This window comes from Epinephelus moara, chromosome 16, assembly GCF_006386435.1.
Source record: "Epinephelus moara isolate mb chromosome 16, YSFRI_EMoa_1.0, whole genome shotgun sequence".
NCBI lineage: Eukaryota > Metazoa > Chordata > Actinopteri > Perciformes > Serranidae > Epinephelus > Epinephelus moara.
In genome coordinates this window covers 3,584,654-3,600,709 of record NC_065521.1, presented here as the reverse complement: position 1 = coordinate 3,600,709, position 16,056 = coordinate 3,584,654, and the positions used below count along the sequence as shown (strand labels likewise).

The following is a 16,056-nucleotide window of genomic DNA, read 5'->3' as shown; positions in this document are numbered from 1 at the left end:
TGTATTCTGGCTCAAATAAATAAGGGTGGCCATCAAACTCTGCAAAATCAAATCCTCCACAAAGTCGAAGTCTGGCAAAAAGTCAGCCATTATTCTATAAATCTTTCATAAAATAAATGAATGAACTTTTCAGGCTACTGTCCGGTTCTGCCTTCCAGCTGTTGCTGCTTGTTCTTGCGAGACTTCAGGCACGGTATGAGATCGCTGCTTGTTCTCGCGATATTTCGGCCGCGCTTTGGAAAGCAGAGCTAAATGGTAAACAAACCTGGCACCACACCGGTAAGGTAAGACAACGCGTTTACATGTCGTTTTCTATATGTTCTCTGACATTTATCTTAACAATATGAGGCGGTCTTTGTGGAAAAAAAGCTTGTTTAGTGGACTAACTTTGCACTTGAAGGTTGCCCGTTCACTTACGTTTTAACAGGTCTGACGCTACTATGCGCCTCGGCTGTATGTAGGCTAACGGCTAACATGCTAACTATTATTTTTGTGTCACTAGTCACTTGAAACAAATTTAGGACGATAGGAGACAGGTTGAAATAAACTGAAATTTCCCTTTAACCGCAGATTTTTTTTTTCTTTGTCTTTATTAATTATTGAGCTTAGTAGATACAAATGAACAAGGGATACACAACGTGAAAATTCACGTTGTGTACCTCAAGTATCTTCTGCCTCAGGTTGAGCAAAGAAATACCACATACAAAATGACAGAAATCGAATAAATAAACAATAAAAAACAATAAAAGAAAATAACAAAACATAAAATACATATAAATAACACAAAAACAGGGCTATCTCAAATTAACTTAATCTAGTAATGAAAAATAATTTATGAGCTCTCTTCTCTTTAATAAGTTTCAGTGACTTACCATAGAGTTTTAACTCGTTCTTCCAATGAATCAAACAGGGTTTAGTCTTAAAGTATCTACATTTATGAAGGAAAACTTCCCCAGCAATAAGACAATAGTGAGAACAAGCTCCACATCCTTGTTTCAATGCAAACACCAAATCTGATCATCCTCAATGTCAAGGGTGACAACTTAGTATCCTTAGACTGTAGCCAACACTGCATCTCACTCCAGAAGGACTGCACTGGTTCACAAAAGAAAAACATATGTTCCAACCATTCAATTTCCTTGTCACAAAATGTACAGTTCTTTGCATCAAAATTAAATCTCAATCATAAGAACTGATTGTTATATAAATCTCATTTAAGATTTTGACGTTTACCTCTTTTTCCTTAGGAGGAAGTGGACATGAAATATATCTTTTCTTTATTTTCTTAACCTCTTCAACATCAAATTCCTTTAGAAATATTATTCCTTCTTAGAGTGTAAGGAAAACACACCTTTAATAAAAAGGTTGTTAATGATTTTGTTATTACATATATTGTCACAGAGGTCAAGGCCTTCGATGCAAAGCCCAGGAGAGACTTCAGAGTACAGAATTTCTTCTTTACCTACTGAACTCAGACAGAGTGATATGGCTTTCTCAAACTTCTCATGCTGTATCACATTTCCATTCTCATGGAAATGAGCAACAGCCCAAATCCCTTTGGAACTCCATTCCTCTAAAAACACAGATTTTCTACTGAGCAATATGTATCTGTTGTTCCAAACTGGAGTGTTATATGGTGTGAAATTATGTTTATATATTAATTGCCAATTGAGAAGGAGCTGTTGATGGAAAGCAGAAAGTTTAACTGGTAGCAACTTTCATTCATAATCAAAATTGTCTGTGTTTGTTTTATCCTTAGAAATCACAATGCCCAGATATTTCTCCTACCTTTTAATCTCTATGTTATATAGCCTAATGGCTGTGAGCGATAGTCACATAACTTTAATATTTCACATTTATCTAAATTCAGTTGCAGGCCTAAGGCTTTTGAGAAATGGTTAACTGACTGTAAAGCTAAGGGAAGGTGATTTTCGTTTTCTGAAAATACAGTTGTATCATCAGCCAATTGACTTATTATTATTTACCTCCCATCACATCTAACCCTAAAATATTACTGCTTTCGATAAAAATAGATAACATCTCTGCAACCATTAGAAACAAAAACGGTGAACTACTACATCCTTGACGAATCCCGCTCTTAATCTCAAATCTCAAGTCCTAGACCTATTTACTCCATTACAAAGCATTCAAATTAAGTCTATAAATCTCTCTACAGATCCAGCGATGCAAAGTTTGAAGTATGAAAGTATGTTCAACAGAATCAAATGCCTTATAAACAACAAACTCTTTCTTGAATCATATGGCTGTAATCAAATAAATCAAATGCAAGTCTAATATTGTTATTGATCTCCCTTCCAAAAAGCTTGATTGTGTCTCAGTAATTAAGTTTTAAATTTCCTATTTTGAGCCCATAGACATATATATATAGACGCCGCATTGACTGCCGCTGCCTATCAGAGCCGACGTCCTCGCCGCCCGCCATCTTGGATGGGTCTCGCTTCGCCTCCACAGTGCATTCACTTCTATTGAGGAAGGAGCTGTATGCACAAGTAAAATTGAATAACTCACTGAATTTTCAACTGATTTTCACGCGGTTTGGTTTGTTACAAACGGCACACATGTAGTTATGATACAGGATGCTTTCGTACATTAGAAATGGGATTTCATGCTTTAATACTTTCTGCAGATAGCAACAGCATGTTATTTAGGTCATAACACAGAGTGGGATATATATATATATATATATATATGTGTGTGTGTGTGTATATATATATATATATATATATATATATACACAGTATTTATATAGGCTACTGTATAAACACAATATACACAATACAAAACATAGTATAGCATATTATGTATAGCACACCTTTGTGCACATATTCACTTTTCCACCAGCTGTGCTGCAAATATCCCCTGCTGCTCATCCTTCTGTATCTTTTTTCAAATTATCTTGACCACAGTCCCATTTTCATAGTTATAATACCAATACCAAAATTCATTTCAGTGTTTATGTAAATACTGAAAATGGTTTTTACTACTTTTGAGGGATCACAGCAGTCAGTGTAATAAGAATAAGAAGAACTTTATTAATCCCCAAAAAGAAAATTTCAAAGAAGTCTGTAAGATCATCTATTTAACAAAGAATTATTAAGTCTGATGGCTGTGGGTAAAAGAGTGTGTGTGAGAAATAAACTCAATCAACAATCAAGCTTTTTCTTTATTAAAATATATTAATACATTTATTAATATGCTATACTATGTTTTGTATTGTGTATATTGTGTTTATACAGTACAGTATAGCCTATATATATATGTGTGTATATCAATCAATTCAATTTTATTTATAAAGCCCAATATCACAAATCACAATTTGCCTCACAGGGCTTTACAGCATACAACATCCCTCTGTCCTTTGGACCCTCACACCTCCTTTAATGAGGAAAAAAAACGGTAGAAACCTCAGGATATCTATCTATATCTATATCTATATCTATATATCCCACTCTGGGGTTGAGGTGAATAAAATAACTGTGTTGTGACCTAAATAACATGCTGTTGCTATCTGCAGAAAGTATTAAAGCATGAAATCCCGCATTTTTAATGTACGAACGCATCCTGTATCATAACTCCATGTGTGCCGTTTGTAACAAACCAAACCTCGTGAAAATCAGTTGAAAATTCAGTGAGTTATTCTATTGTACTTGTGCATACAGCTCCTTCCTCAATAGAAGTGAATGCACTGTGGAGGCGAAGCGAGACCCATCCAAGATGGCGGCCGGCGAGGACACGCTCAGGCAGTCGATGCGGCGTCTATGTATATATGTCTATGTTTTGAGCCTGCCAGCAGTAGCGGTTCATCAGTCTTTGACCTGAACCCAGCAGCTTTCCGGTCATGGGATAGCCTATTTCGGAGCATGCTGGGAAGTGTATTTCTGGATTGCTCGATTCCCATTTGTTCTCGGAGACAGTAAGTCGAGCTGAAACTCCACCTCCCAGAATGCCGCTCCACTATCCCCTTATTACTTCAGTTCGACACTGAACAAGACACTCAGATGCCAGATTTGTTGCGTTTGTAGCACGTATCCCCGGTCAGGTTCAGTTCGGAAGGAATGCTAAATAATATTTCATTGTATTGACAGCTCAACTGTAGCAAGCCGCTTCAAATACAGCGGAGAATTACAATGGATTCTATCAGGAGAATGAGGAGTGGCAGCCGTGCTAATTAAACAGTAGCTAGTTCCTAAATTAGCTGGCAGGAGATGGAAGCTAAGCGAGTTCTGTAGCCTCCATTCCTCCGCGGGAAACCCATTCCAATGTTAGCTAACTTAATGTTAATAAATAACCCTGTTAGCATCGGATGATCTGCCGCATCCCTGTCTGTTAGCTGGTATATCTAACGTTAACGTTACAGAGGAGCTTAAGCGATGGAGGAAGTTGACAAAATTTTGATTCACGCCCTCAAACAAGTCGGCACGTAAGTTTCATCAGCGTTTTCTTCATTTTCCGTTTGCAATTGTGTGTAGTGGCAGCTTAACCACGGGCTGCTGAAATTACATGTTAGCTGACTAATGTTCAGTTTGGTGGTTAGCAGCCTGCTGTCACATAGAAAGCATTCAATCATTAGTCAACTAAGCGAAGTCAGCGCATCACATGACCAAACACGTATGTAGGTTATTTGAGGCTAAAGGTTGTGAGCTTGGATTGAGAACAGATTCAACTCGCTGTGTAACTAGCAGTACCGTTATGTTGAATGTATGACCCACAGAGACGTGAGCGAGGAGACTGACAGTGTCAGACAGTTCAGCAGTGAGCTCATAGTGGAGGCGGTGGTCAGATGTATCCGGGTGATCGATCCGGGCCTGGGCAGCGCGCTGCCCACCTCCCTGCCTCCAGGCATGTCTGCCCGCTTCAGGGTGGGCATGAGCCTGGCACAGGCCTGCCAGGTAAGACACCTCTTGTAATAAACTTGTTGGTTTATTTTAAAATAAAGAGAGTTCTTGTAGTTTCAGCACGTTGACACTTTATTGACACGATGCTCTCTTAACACCCATGAACTGCCGTTCAAACATGCACCTATCAAAAACTGCCGTAACTGTCGCAACGCATGTCGTAAAACATATTCTATGACATCTCCCCCTTTTAAACAGCATCCATGCTGATGCTTAGAAACATAGATCATTAATTGTAACTAATAACAGCTTCTCATTGTGGTCTACAAACAGTTATTCACCAACCATTGAGTGTCTTATCATCAAATAACTTTGTATAGTATTTCCCTTCAAAACAACCATATATTATTTTGTATTCTTACAAAACTCCTCTTTTTTCCAAAAAACCCACAAAGTTATTTGTTATTCATTTAACAAACAGATAATAATTAACTTAATTTACTGAACAGTTAAACCTCTTTTGTATATTGTTTGTTTATTTAAACAGCTTGAACATAATGTCCTTCATAGATCAAGTCTCTGAACAGGTTTAACAACTCTACCAGACCTAGTTTGAGACAGTCCATCAGGGGTCTCCTTCGGTCCAGGAGAGCTATAGTCTGGGCTTGCCTGAGTATCTGGTGTATTTGTGTTTGTGGTGGTGTTGACAGGGGACCCTACAACAGGCAGTGCTTGGAGATGGTGACGGTTTCGCCTGTACAGGGCTCCTTGCTCTGTCTCGATGAGGTATGATCTCTCAGTTGTGCTCTCACCAGCCACTGTTGCGGGTGTAGACCAAGTCTTTTGATTGTCCAGCCTAGTGAGAACAGGGTCTCCAGGCTGTAGTGGTATGAGCTGTTTCACACCATGTCGCTTGTTGTAGTGGTAGGCCTGTCCACAGCATCCTTTGCTCTGATGTGCTGTCGGTTCGGCCATTCTGGTTGGAGGTTTTTAGCCAGGGTAGGTAAAGTCGTCCTGATTTTCCTGCCCATTAACAGTTCAGCCAGACTGACACCAGTGCTGCTGTGTGGTGAGGATCTGTAAATCATAAGGGCCAGTAGAGGATCTTTTTGTCTCAGTATTCTTTTGGCTGTTTGCACTGCACATTCAGCATGTCCATTGCCCTGTGTGTTGTGGGGGCTAGAGGACACATGCTTAAAGTCCATCTCACAGGCAAAGTCTCTGAAAGCATCACTGCTGAACTGCGGCCCATTATCACTGACAACCTCTTCCGGTATTCCATACCGGGCAAATGTAGCTTTCAGCTTTAAAGTTACCTGTGCACTTGTTGTGGTTGGCGTGTGGATACCCCACATGCCAACCACAACAAGTAGGTATCTGGTAGGTAGGTAAGTAGGTAACTACTACTCCAGAGTAGTAGTCTGCTATGACAAGAAAGTTCTCTTTGTCATATTCACATAGATCTATGCCAATTTTCTTCCATGGCCTGTCTGGGAGAGGTGTTGACAGGAGAGGCTCCTTGTTCTGTGCTCTCCTATGCTCCCGACAGTACATGCAGTTCTCCACTTTGTGTGTGATTTGTGAAGCGATGCCAGGCCACCACACTGAAGTGTTCGCTCTCATTCTGCATTTGTTAAGTCCTTGATGACCATCATGTATTCGTTCTAGCATTTCTGACCTCATGGAACCAGGTATCGCTATCCTGCTCCCTCTGAGTACCAACCCATCATGCACAGATAGTTCATTTCTCACAGGAAAATACTCTCTCACACAGCGCTGTGTGTGTGTTATGTGTTCAGGCCAGCCATTCTTAATGTACCTGATTACCTCTTGGAGTTGTTCATCAGTGGCTGTCTCTGCTCGGATGCCATCCATTTTCATCTGTGATGCTGCTCATAACAGCAGCAACGTAACACTCAACATCTGTGTGGCTTTCTCTGCAGTGCTCCGCTTCCTGCTGCGGGCTCCTGGGCAGCATGTCCGCCACAACAAGTGTTTTCCCCGGAGCGTAGTCAGCCTCCAGGTTGAACCTCATCAGCCGCATGAGGAGTCTCTGGCAGCGGACTGGTGTGTTATCAAGGTCAAGGGATTTCATTAGTGGAATGAGTGGTTTGTGGTCAGTTATGCAGTCCTTCCAGAAAAATGCGGAATTTTTTTTTTGTGATTGTTGCGGGCAAAAATCCTTGATTATGCGGCACGTTTTCTTAAAAAATGCAATGGAATATGCAGGATATTTATGCAATTTTATGTGATGAAATTGCGGGAAAAAACACTCAAAAAAATAATTCATTGGATGAACATAATTTCATCATGCCACCTATATTCCATCTAAACAAATCAAGTAATATCAGCCTATCTTGAGTGTGTTACTTGAACACCACTTAGATTTGTCAGTGTAAAGTCATGTAAATATTTACATTCAATTTATTTGCCTTTTTATTGAATTAAAATGTTTGTAGCTACTTAGTCTAGTCAAATTAATTTATGTTCAGTTGACAATGACCAAATACTTAAGTGCAACAACATTCAGTCTTGTTGAATGAACTAGTATAGGTTTTGTCTGTTACACTAATATCAATCTTGTTGAATGAACTAATATAGGTTTTGTGTGTTATACTAATGTCAATCTTGTTGTTTTAATTAATGTTTTTATTATCATAATCATGCTTAATTAAATTGCCAAAGGTCCTATAACATACATAAAACATGCAAAAACATTTAACATTTTATTCAGCATTTGGCTGTAACATAGAACTACCAACAGCAATGCAGAAAAACATGTTCATAAAACAATGTGGCAGATTACACAAATGTAGACACTGACCTCCAGCAGACCTGAAATTACACCAGATTTTTACCATAATTATCTGTCTTTTTCATGCATCTCCATATGCCAGTGACAGTAAAACTCTTAAATCCTTCTACCACTCAATACATCAATTAAACCAATTTTCACCTTTTGTTTGTGTCAAATATTTACCATGTCATGCATTTTGGAATGCTGTATTCACTTCGAAGTCCTAGCAGCTTCAAGAAAATGGTGTTTACAGACAGTCTTTAAGGTTTTTAACAATCAGCATTTTTCTCAACCTTTGTAACAAGTACATGTAGAATGTTTTACCAACAAAATAATCGATATACAGAACACAACCTTAGTGCTCCTGTTGTCCTCGGGTCAAGGAAGGAAGACGAGGGAAGGACGGAGGGGAAGAAGGAAGGAAGGAAAGGAGGGAGGGTGGGAGAAAGGAAGAGGAAGAAAGGACGGAGAAAAGAAGGAAGGGAGGAAGGAAAGGAGGAAGGAAAGGAGGAAGGAAGGAGGGGGAAGAGGGAAGGAGGGGAAAAAGGAAGGAAAGAAAGAAGAGAGGAAGGAGGAAAGAGGGACAGAGGGAAAGAAGGAAGGATGGAGGAAGGAAAGAAACAGGGACAGACGGAAAGAAGGGAGGCAGGAAAGAAAGGAGGAGGAAGGAAATAAAGGAGGAAAGAAGGAGACAGTCAAAACAGATAGACCCGGGAGGACAACACGAAGGTTAAAACAATCTTTCAGGATTTGTGCATGACTGGTGACATTTCAAGTTTTAAAATTTTAAGTGCAACAACTCAACTTCTTAAACATAAAATTGACATCAAGGTAATAAGCATGTTATCATTGTTTTAAACACTGAAATATTACAGTCGACACATGTGCACAGTTTAAAAAAGAAAATGAAACAGTGAACAATAACTGTAAAAGAAATGTCAGAAAATCTTTGTGAATACACATACTGTACTTTAAAGGAGCCCATAACTTCCCATAACCCATAATTCAATTAAACTTCAAGTATTCATTGTATTTTTGTGTGCGAGTATAACAGGTCCACTCAAACAATTTTTGAAAAACAGTATGAATACAACTGTTCCAGCTACAACTGTCCATGTAGTAAAATTAGTGTAGATGTGTGTTCAAAAACAGTTCTCTTCTCCACCCACAAATGTAGGGGACTTCAACATATGAGACAACAATCTTGGTCTGAGTCCACTGTGCGTGTGTCCATTTTGAACCTTCAAAACAAAAACCAAACCAAACCAAAACAAAACAAAAATCTGCATTGGCAGGGATGTGGACAAATGCCATGCTTATCAGTCTTCTTCAAGCTTATTCACTCCATAAGCTTGTTTTTGAGGAACTGTGCCTTGGATGACAACCTCTGTCCATCCAGGTCTAGAAGTATCTTCTGCAGGACTTCAAAGGTGCATTTGAGCTCTGGTGGGTAGCTTAGGTTCAGACAGTAGATCAGTCCAAATAACTACTCCTCCACTCCTTAGATCAGCACACCGATGTCCTCTGGGGCATCTCCAGGCTCTGCACCCTCCTTCAGAATGACATACACTCCCATCACAGTTTGCTCCATGGAAGTGTTGACCTCAGTGTCTGTGTTCTGTGGAGTAAAATATGACATTCGATCAGTCTAGACAAAGTGTGGCAAGAGACAATTTTATGAAGAAATTAAAGTATTTTGTAGGCACTTCAATACACAAACGGCTGCTAGTCTGCTGCTAAAACACACATACATACACACACCTGCTGCAACCGCTGCTACAGTAACCAAAGGTATTGGTTAGGGTGTTAGCAGACTCATTACGTTACCAAACCATTGACAATATGATCAAAAGGATCATGTTAAAATGTCAACAATATGTTCCTGAATTTCCCCACTGGCGATAGATGAAGGCTTATTTTATCTTAATGCTGTGTTCAGTTCATTTTGATTGTTATTAGTGTGCATGAATTATTTATGACACCTGCTTGGCTGTTTTTGGATTTTGGACTTTTAAAACATAGGTTTAGCAAATACTGTCTCTAGTTTTCAACCTTGCAGAAATAACAGATGAAGAAAACCCTTGTACCCTATTAGGGACAAAAGTGTCCTTTTACAAGTTTTATTTTCTTGATAACTTTGCAGTGATTATGTTTTTAGCCATGATATTTGGCAAAGGTGAGTATTTTTTGACTTATTTTGGAATTTCAAAGACAAATCCTATATTCCACTTTCCTACACAGTGTAGCAAAAATACTGATACTCTTCCTATTAAGGGACAAAATTGTCCTCTTCAAAAATGCCCTATCATATGTTACATGTTTTTTTCCACTTTTTTCCCATAAAATATTTTAATCAACTTCAGTCCTGATCATAACTACCAAATATTCAATTAATTTCAGAATTTTAACCCCTTAAATGCCAGGGTCTAAGATGGCATCGCATTTTTTGTACAATTTAAATATTTTCAATATATCCAATGCAAAGTGGATTTTTGGGGGGGGGCATCTTAGACCCTGGCATTTAAGGGGTTAAAATTCTGAAATTAATTGAATATTTGGTAGTTATGATCAGGACTGAAGTTGTTTAAAGAGGCAACAGACAGCATTTTTTCCTAAATATATCATTATGAAAATAATTTGGGTTGCACAGGGTAGTGGCCATGGTAAAATCAGACTATCACCTTTTACATAGGTTACTTAGTGGCTTTGCAATCTTTGTAAAAAGCTTCTGCCACCGGGGGCGAAATTTCGCGGAAAGCAATCTGCTTTACAGCAGGAAACACGTCATGTATCGGTCAGCCAATCAGGGACTGGAGCTGGTCCTTATGAGGAGTTGGGCATGAGATAGTTGAGTCACAAGCACAATGGCAGACAGACAATGTTTGGAGACAAGTGAAAAACGGCCTAGCAAAAGAAAAGGAGCTCCTCTGTCTGAGGAAGAAAGAAGAGCAAAAAGGAGAGTGATAAAAGAAGAGGAAAAACAAGAGTAAACCTCAGTCAGGCGTTCAAGAGATGGAGGGAGCTCCGTGACCAAAGAGACTTCAAAACTGATGTCCAACTAGCTTTCTTTCTAATGGATCAGTAAGTAACACAGCTAAATGTTAGCTAGACGAGAGAGGACTGTACTGTACTGGCTGCTAGTTCATTCCTAGCTGGCCAGCATCGCAAATCGCTGCAACCAGGGACCGGGTAGAGAGTGTTGGTCGGCTGGCATCCTTGTTGCCATTCTACGGCAGCCCTCGGACAGTGATACCCCCTTCCCTTCCTTCTGTTCTCTTCTCACGGAGGCAGCTATCGACGGACATCGCCGAGCTAAGTTACGCCGGTCACTGGCCACGAATGTGAGGGCAGCCTTCGCAGCTACTGGGCACCCAGCATCTCCAACTGGGAGAAGTGGAGTAAAATTCTCTCTGCCGCTCCCGTTTGTGTGGTGAATGCCTCTCCTCTGTAAATACACTCTGCCAGCAATTTAATAATATTGATGCCAGTTGTAACATTTGAATGTTTTAGTAGTAAGCCATGTTCTAAGCAAGACAATGTATAGTGAGCCGGTGACAGTTGAAAAATAACTCTGCTGCACGGCGGGATTCCGTTCCCCTGTTGGGAGTTATTTTTCAACAGTCACAGGCTCACTATACTTTATCCCTTTACGTGTCTACTATTGTTTGTACTGATACTGCACATATTAGTATAATTTACTGCAAGTTGTTTGTACTGGTTCTGTGCATTCTGGTATAATTATTTGCATTGCTATTTGTTTTTTCTTCAGATAAATCTAATAATTGTTGCTCGGTCTCTTTACTCATTTATTTAGTAGAGTGTCCACACACCTTCTCATTCTACATATACATAGAGGTATACTGGTGGCTTTACAGCCTATATTTTATTGATTATCTCTGATCCCACCATCAATTTGGTCCTTGCGACAGTGCGAGCAACACTGCTGACGCTAGGTGGCGCCAAGCTAAAAAAAAAACTGAATCCTATCTGTTGCCTCTTTAAAGATTTATGAAAAAAAAAGTGGGAAAAAAATATAAGCATATAATATTTTTAGGGTGTTTTTGAAGAGGACACTTTTGTCCCTTAATAGGAAGAACGTAACTTTTTTTTAATGGGATACAAGGGTTAACAGATCAAGCATGTAAATATGTGCTTTATCCAACTGGCCTACAGCTACTTTGTCACACCTAGTGTATGTAACTCACCATATATTCCTTCAAAAGTTTCTCGTGGTCTTCGTTCAAGTAGATAGGACTTGAGGATGCATGCTCGTCTTGTATGTATTAAATTAAAAAATTAAATTAAATTTTGACAATATTATGCATTTTAGGCAGCATTTTCAAAAAATAACTCCAGTGTTGGTAGCGAAATTTTGTCATTTTTGTTTACATACATACATAGAGATTTATGCTCATGCAATTATCATGACGGGCATAAAAATGTTTTTTAAGAATAAGAATCACTTTATTGATCCCCAAAGGGAAATTCAATTGTCTGGCAACTCATCTACTGAAGAGGTAAATAGTTTTACAAACCCATTTTAATACCACCATGGCCACCATGAGATCTCTCAATTTTCTTCCAGCCACCCCACCTTTGCTTCGAAAGATCTCCATCATGCGTGGAGAGCATCGGTCGAGCTCAGCAAAGAACGTAGAAAGCAGAGGTACAGTCGATATGTGCATGAACTCTTATGAACTTATCGATCTGAAAAAAACAAAAACACAATGCGCTTGCCACTCAAAAGGAGAGAAACAACAGGTCAACACTATTTGATTTGTCATTATCTTCCTGTACTTGTTTGTGCACACACTTGGGGCATACAAAAAACCTGAGCAAATATAGGACATGCACCTCTTTCTGAGAGAACAGAGCTGGCCATCTGCTTTTGAAATCTGCAACCAAGGGCTGTCCTTGAAGAAGTTCTTGCCTTCTATATGAGAGTCTCCATTTTCAGTGTCACTATATGGCCATTGGTTCTCTTCTTAATCTCTGAAAGCAGCGCAATTCTCTCGTCTTCCAGAGTGTCAGTGGTTTCCTCTGGTGGATGCTGCGGACAGTAATTGACTTCTGGGCTTTTTCACATTCAAGGCTGCTTTGTCTTGGGCCTTGTTCTTTAGTGAATTTATGGTCACCTCGTTACATCCAAGGCCTATTAGTTTGGTCCTGAAGTTGGCCATTTTATACTTGAGGCTAATCTTCCACCCGTAACAGCCATTGAAGGATCCCTGTTCCCTCAGACATGGATGGTTTTTCACAAGGGCTTCTGCAACATCATTCAGATCAAGGTCAGTTGGGTACGCTTTGAATTTAATAATTTCTTCTGCTAGTCGTTCCAGAATGAGGGATTTCAGTTTTGGTGAGGGGCTCAAATGAGTTCCACTAGCACTGCACTCGGCATTTGCCATTTCAAGTTGCAGTTCAGCCTCATAGCTGAAACTAGGGATTGTGAAGACACTTGGCCAAACCGACTGCCTTGTGGATGGCGATGAACCTGAAGGTGAAACTGGCTCTGTGTCATCTGTGTCAATTGAGGAGATTGATAAGGAATCTGTTGGGCCTTGGACTGCTAGAGGTTGAAGTGTCATTTCAGCATCGTTTGGAGTAGATGAGTATACAACCTTTATAGTTGCTTTGTCATTTATTTCAGAGGTCACAGACAGATTTACAAACTCATTTCCAAAATCAGCGTCTTGATACTGAAGCCGAAAATCTTGTAGCAATCCAAAACTTGTCTTTATTGTCTGGCACAATTCCTCTATGGAGTCTGGTATCCCTGCTGGCAGAATTAGCTTCCTGGCATCATCTTCACCAAGGATAACCCTCAGTCTTATGGGCTGGGCCATTGTGTAGATCTAAATAATAAAATAAGAAAACCACAATTAGAAAAAATACAGAGGCCCTCACAATAATTACAATTGATTTGTTGATTTGTAACTGACCAAATATTTGAGCCAGTAAGCCAATGTGTCAACTAGTTCAAAACACCAGTGCCCATTAACTTGTTGTGTGGCTGAGGCTCAAAAACATTAAATTTACCTTTTAAACTAATTTAAATGATACAAAATGAAAATACAGGTAACAAGGTAGTGTACAGGCTTTGATTGTACACACATTGTGCCAAGCAGAGCTGTACTTGGTTGACAGAAAAATAAACTGTCCTTAAACAGTTGGTATGGCGAGCAATCTGTTCAAAGAAACTGTGTTTCACCTCAAATTTCATTGTCCATTTATGGACAAGAGGCCCAAAGAGGCAAATCAAAACAGGGTAGTGCTCCAAATAATGATGTTTAGGGAGAAGATGGTTGTTTGGAAAAAGCTCTTGGTATCTCTGACGATGTTCACTGATTTTACACTCAAGATATGCAATTGACTCATCACAGTGTACGGGGACTATGACAAGCTCCACTATGTCCTTGACATCCAAAACAACATGCCATATAGGTTCATCCTCTGGAACAAGTGGACCAATAATCAGAGGCAACAATCTAAGCAGAGACCAATTTTCGTGTGCATTTCCACCAATTTTTTTTTTTTTTGCTGAGAAAGTCTGTGGTATTGCGTGAGGCCGATTGGTTTTATCTCCCCATTTGTACTTTGTTTGGATCTAATTGTTAAGTTTTTCTAAGGTGAAATACTTTTTAGAGATCAAAAGAGAAAACAATGAGCAAGCTTCACAGGTATTATGCCCTCCAGTAGATCATGTGCTACATCTGGAGGGTAGCCTGCAGTGACATGAAAATGGGTGAGATTCTTACTCTAAACACGATCCCGTTTAACTCCACAACACGTACTTGCTGTTTCCAGTGCACACTTCAAATGGGCTTTGTGAAGTTCCTGCGTTCTACATTCAGAAATACCAGCAGCCAATGACTGGATTTCTGATTTCTTGGCTGTGCAGAATCTACAGATGTATTCACCAGAAAAGCTTTCTACAAAACCTGCCAGGCCATGGGCTCCTAGGTTGTCAGCTGTTAAGCCATTCACAGTGCCTTTGATACACTCAGGGGCGGACTGGGGCAAAAAAGAGGCCCGGGAATTTAGTAACTGACTGGCCCACTCAGGCGCCGGGGCGGCGAGTGCTGGCGGCGGATGATGTCGGCGGATGATGGCGGTGGATGTTGGTGGTGGATGATGGCGGTGGATGATAGCGATGGATGCTGGTGGTGGATGATGGCGGTGGATGATGGTGGTGGAACAAATATGTTCACATATATGTGGGAGACAAAAAAATATACATGTAAACATTATTGAAGGGATAATGACACATCATTTAACCTGAGGCCTTGATTAGAACAAATATGTAATATTTTTAATGTTAGTTAAAATAATTAGTCTGCAATAGTCGCTTAATAGTGTGAAGACTGGTGAACATGTAAGTCACACTAATAATGATCATAACATAATAAACATATCATATCACCTATGGTGCCTACTGAATAAGTACAGCTTAAGTTTTATAAACTGCAAATAATATACTTTAAGAACAACATATTAATACACATTTCCCCTTCACAGTGCATGTAGACTGTCTCAAATTCTATATTATCCAACAATACCCACACAAAAAGAATAAAACTGACATTCATTTTAATGTTGATGAATTAGCAAAGTAATATACAGCAGAGCAGCATTTAGCTCACCAGCTTAAGGGAAATACACAAGAGATAATGTTTGATCAGATGTTCGGCTATTTTATTAGTTACTTAGCCATGTTGATGTTGGCTAATGCCACTGAACGCTGTCTGGCTTTAGTAACGTTACACAATAATGACGTTTTGACAGCCAAACTAGCCTACATGCGTTGTGCTAAAAGTTAACAAGCTAGCCATATAATGTTATCACATTAGCTTACAGCTGCCTCACCTGACTAGCATCCCCCTCCCGGGCACGTTGTCCTCCTCCTGCAGACGGCGACGCGAGAGCAGCAGGTGCTGCTGCGGATGCTGAAGGTCCTTCCTGAGATGCAGCAGCAGAAAATAAATGTGTCAACTTTTGACACTTGGCAGCATCTGCCTGTAGTGCCTGCCTTTTTTGTCTCTCAACTTCTCCGCTCCTCCTTTCCGTTTCTTCTCCATTTTTGCATGTGTGATTGATTGATTGATTGATTGATTGATTGATTGATTGATTGATTGACAGATGCAGAGGGAGGAGGGACCGAGGCCCTCGGTAGGGATGGGTACCGATACCCGGTACCATGACGGCACCAGTGCAGACGTAAACGGTAGTAACCAGACCGGAAAGCAACGCAGATTTCGGTGCTTCATTTCGGTGCCACTGAATTTTTCATTACTGCCCCCTTACCTCTATTGCCGTGCCGGTGTTATGCAGAGTTTTGGATCCCTGCCGAGAAGTGCATCCAGCTCATTGGGCAGCCGTGGATGTGCGCTACACGTGACGTCA

At 40.0% G+C, this 16,056-nt stretch overlaps 1 protein-coding gene across 3 annotated transcripts in view; it reads left to right on the top strand.

Annotated features, from left to right (window-relative positions):
* Positions 1-3,988: 3,988 nt before the first annotated feature.
* The window catches only part of ccdc22 (coiled-coil domain containing 22), a 91,686-nt gene continuing 79,618 nt past the window's right edge, over positions 3,989-16,056 (top strand). For 2 of the 3 annotated variants that reach the window (XM_050064633.1, XM_050064631.1), the window contains exons 1-2: positions 3,990-4,441; positions 4,733-4,910. In XM_050064633.1, the coding sequence (XP_049920590.1) occupies positions 4,392-4,441; positions 4,733-4,910 (228 nt within the window). In that variant the 5' untranslated portion in view covers positions 3,990-4,391. Of the gene's footprint in view, positions 4,442-4,732; positions 4,911-16,056 lie in introns of all 3 variants that reach the window. The other variant, XM_050064632.1, reaches the window with a different exon arrangement.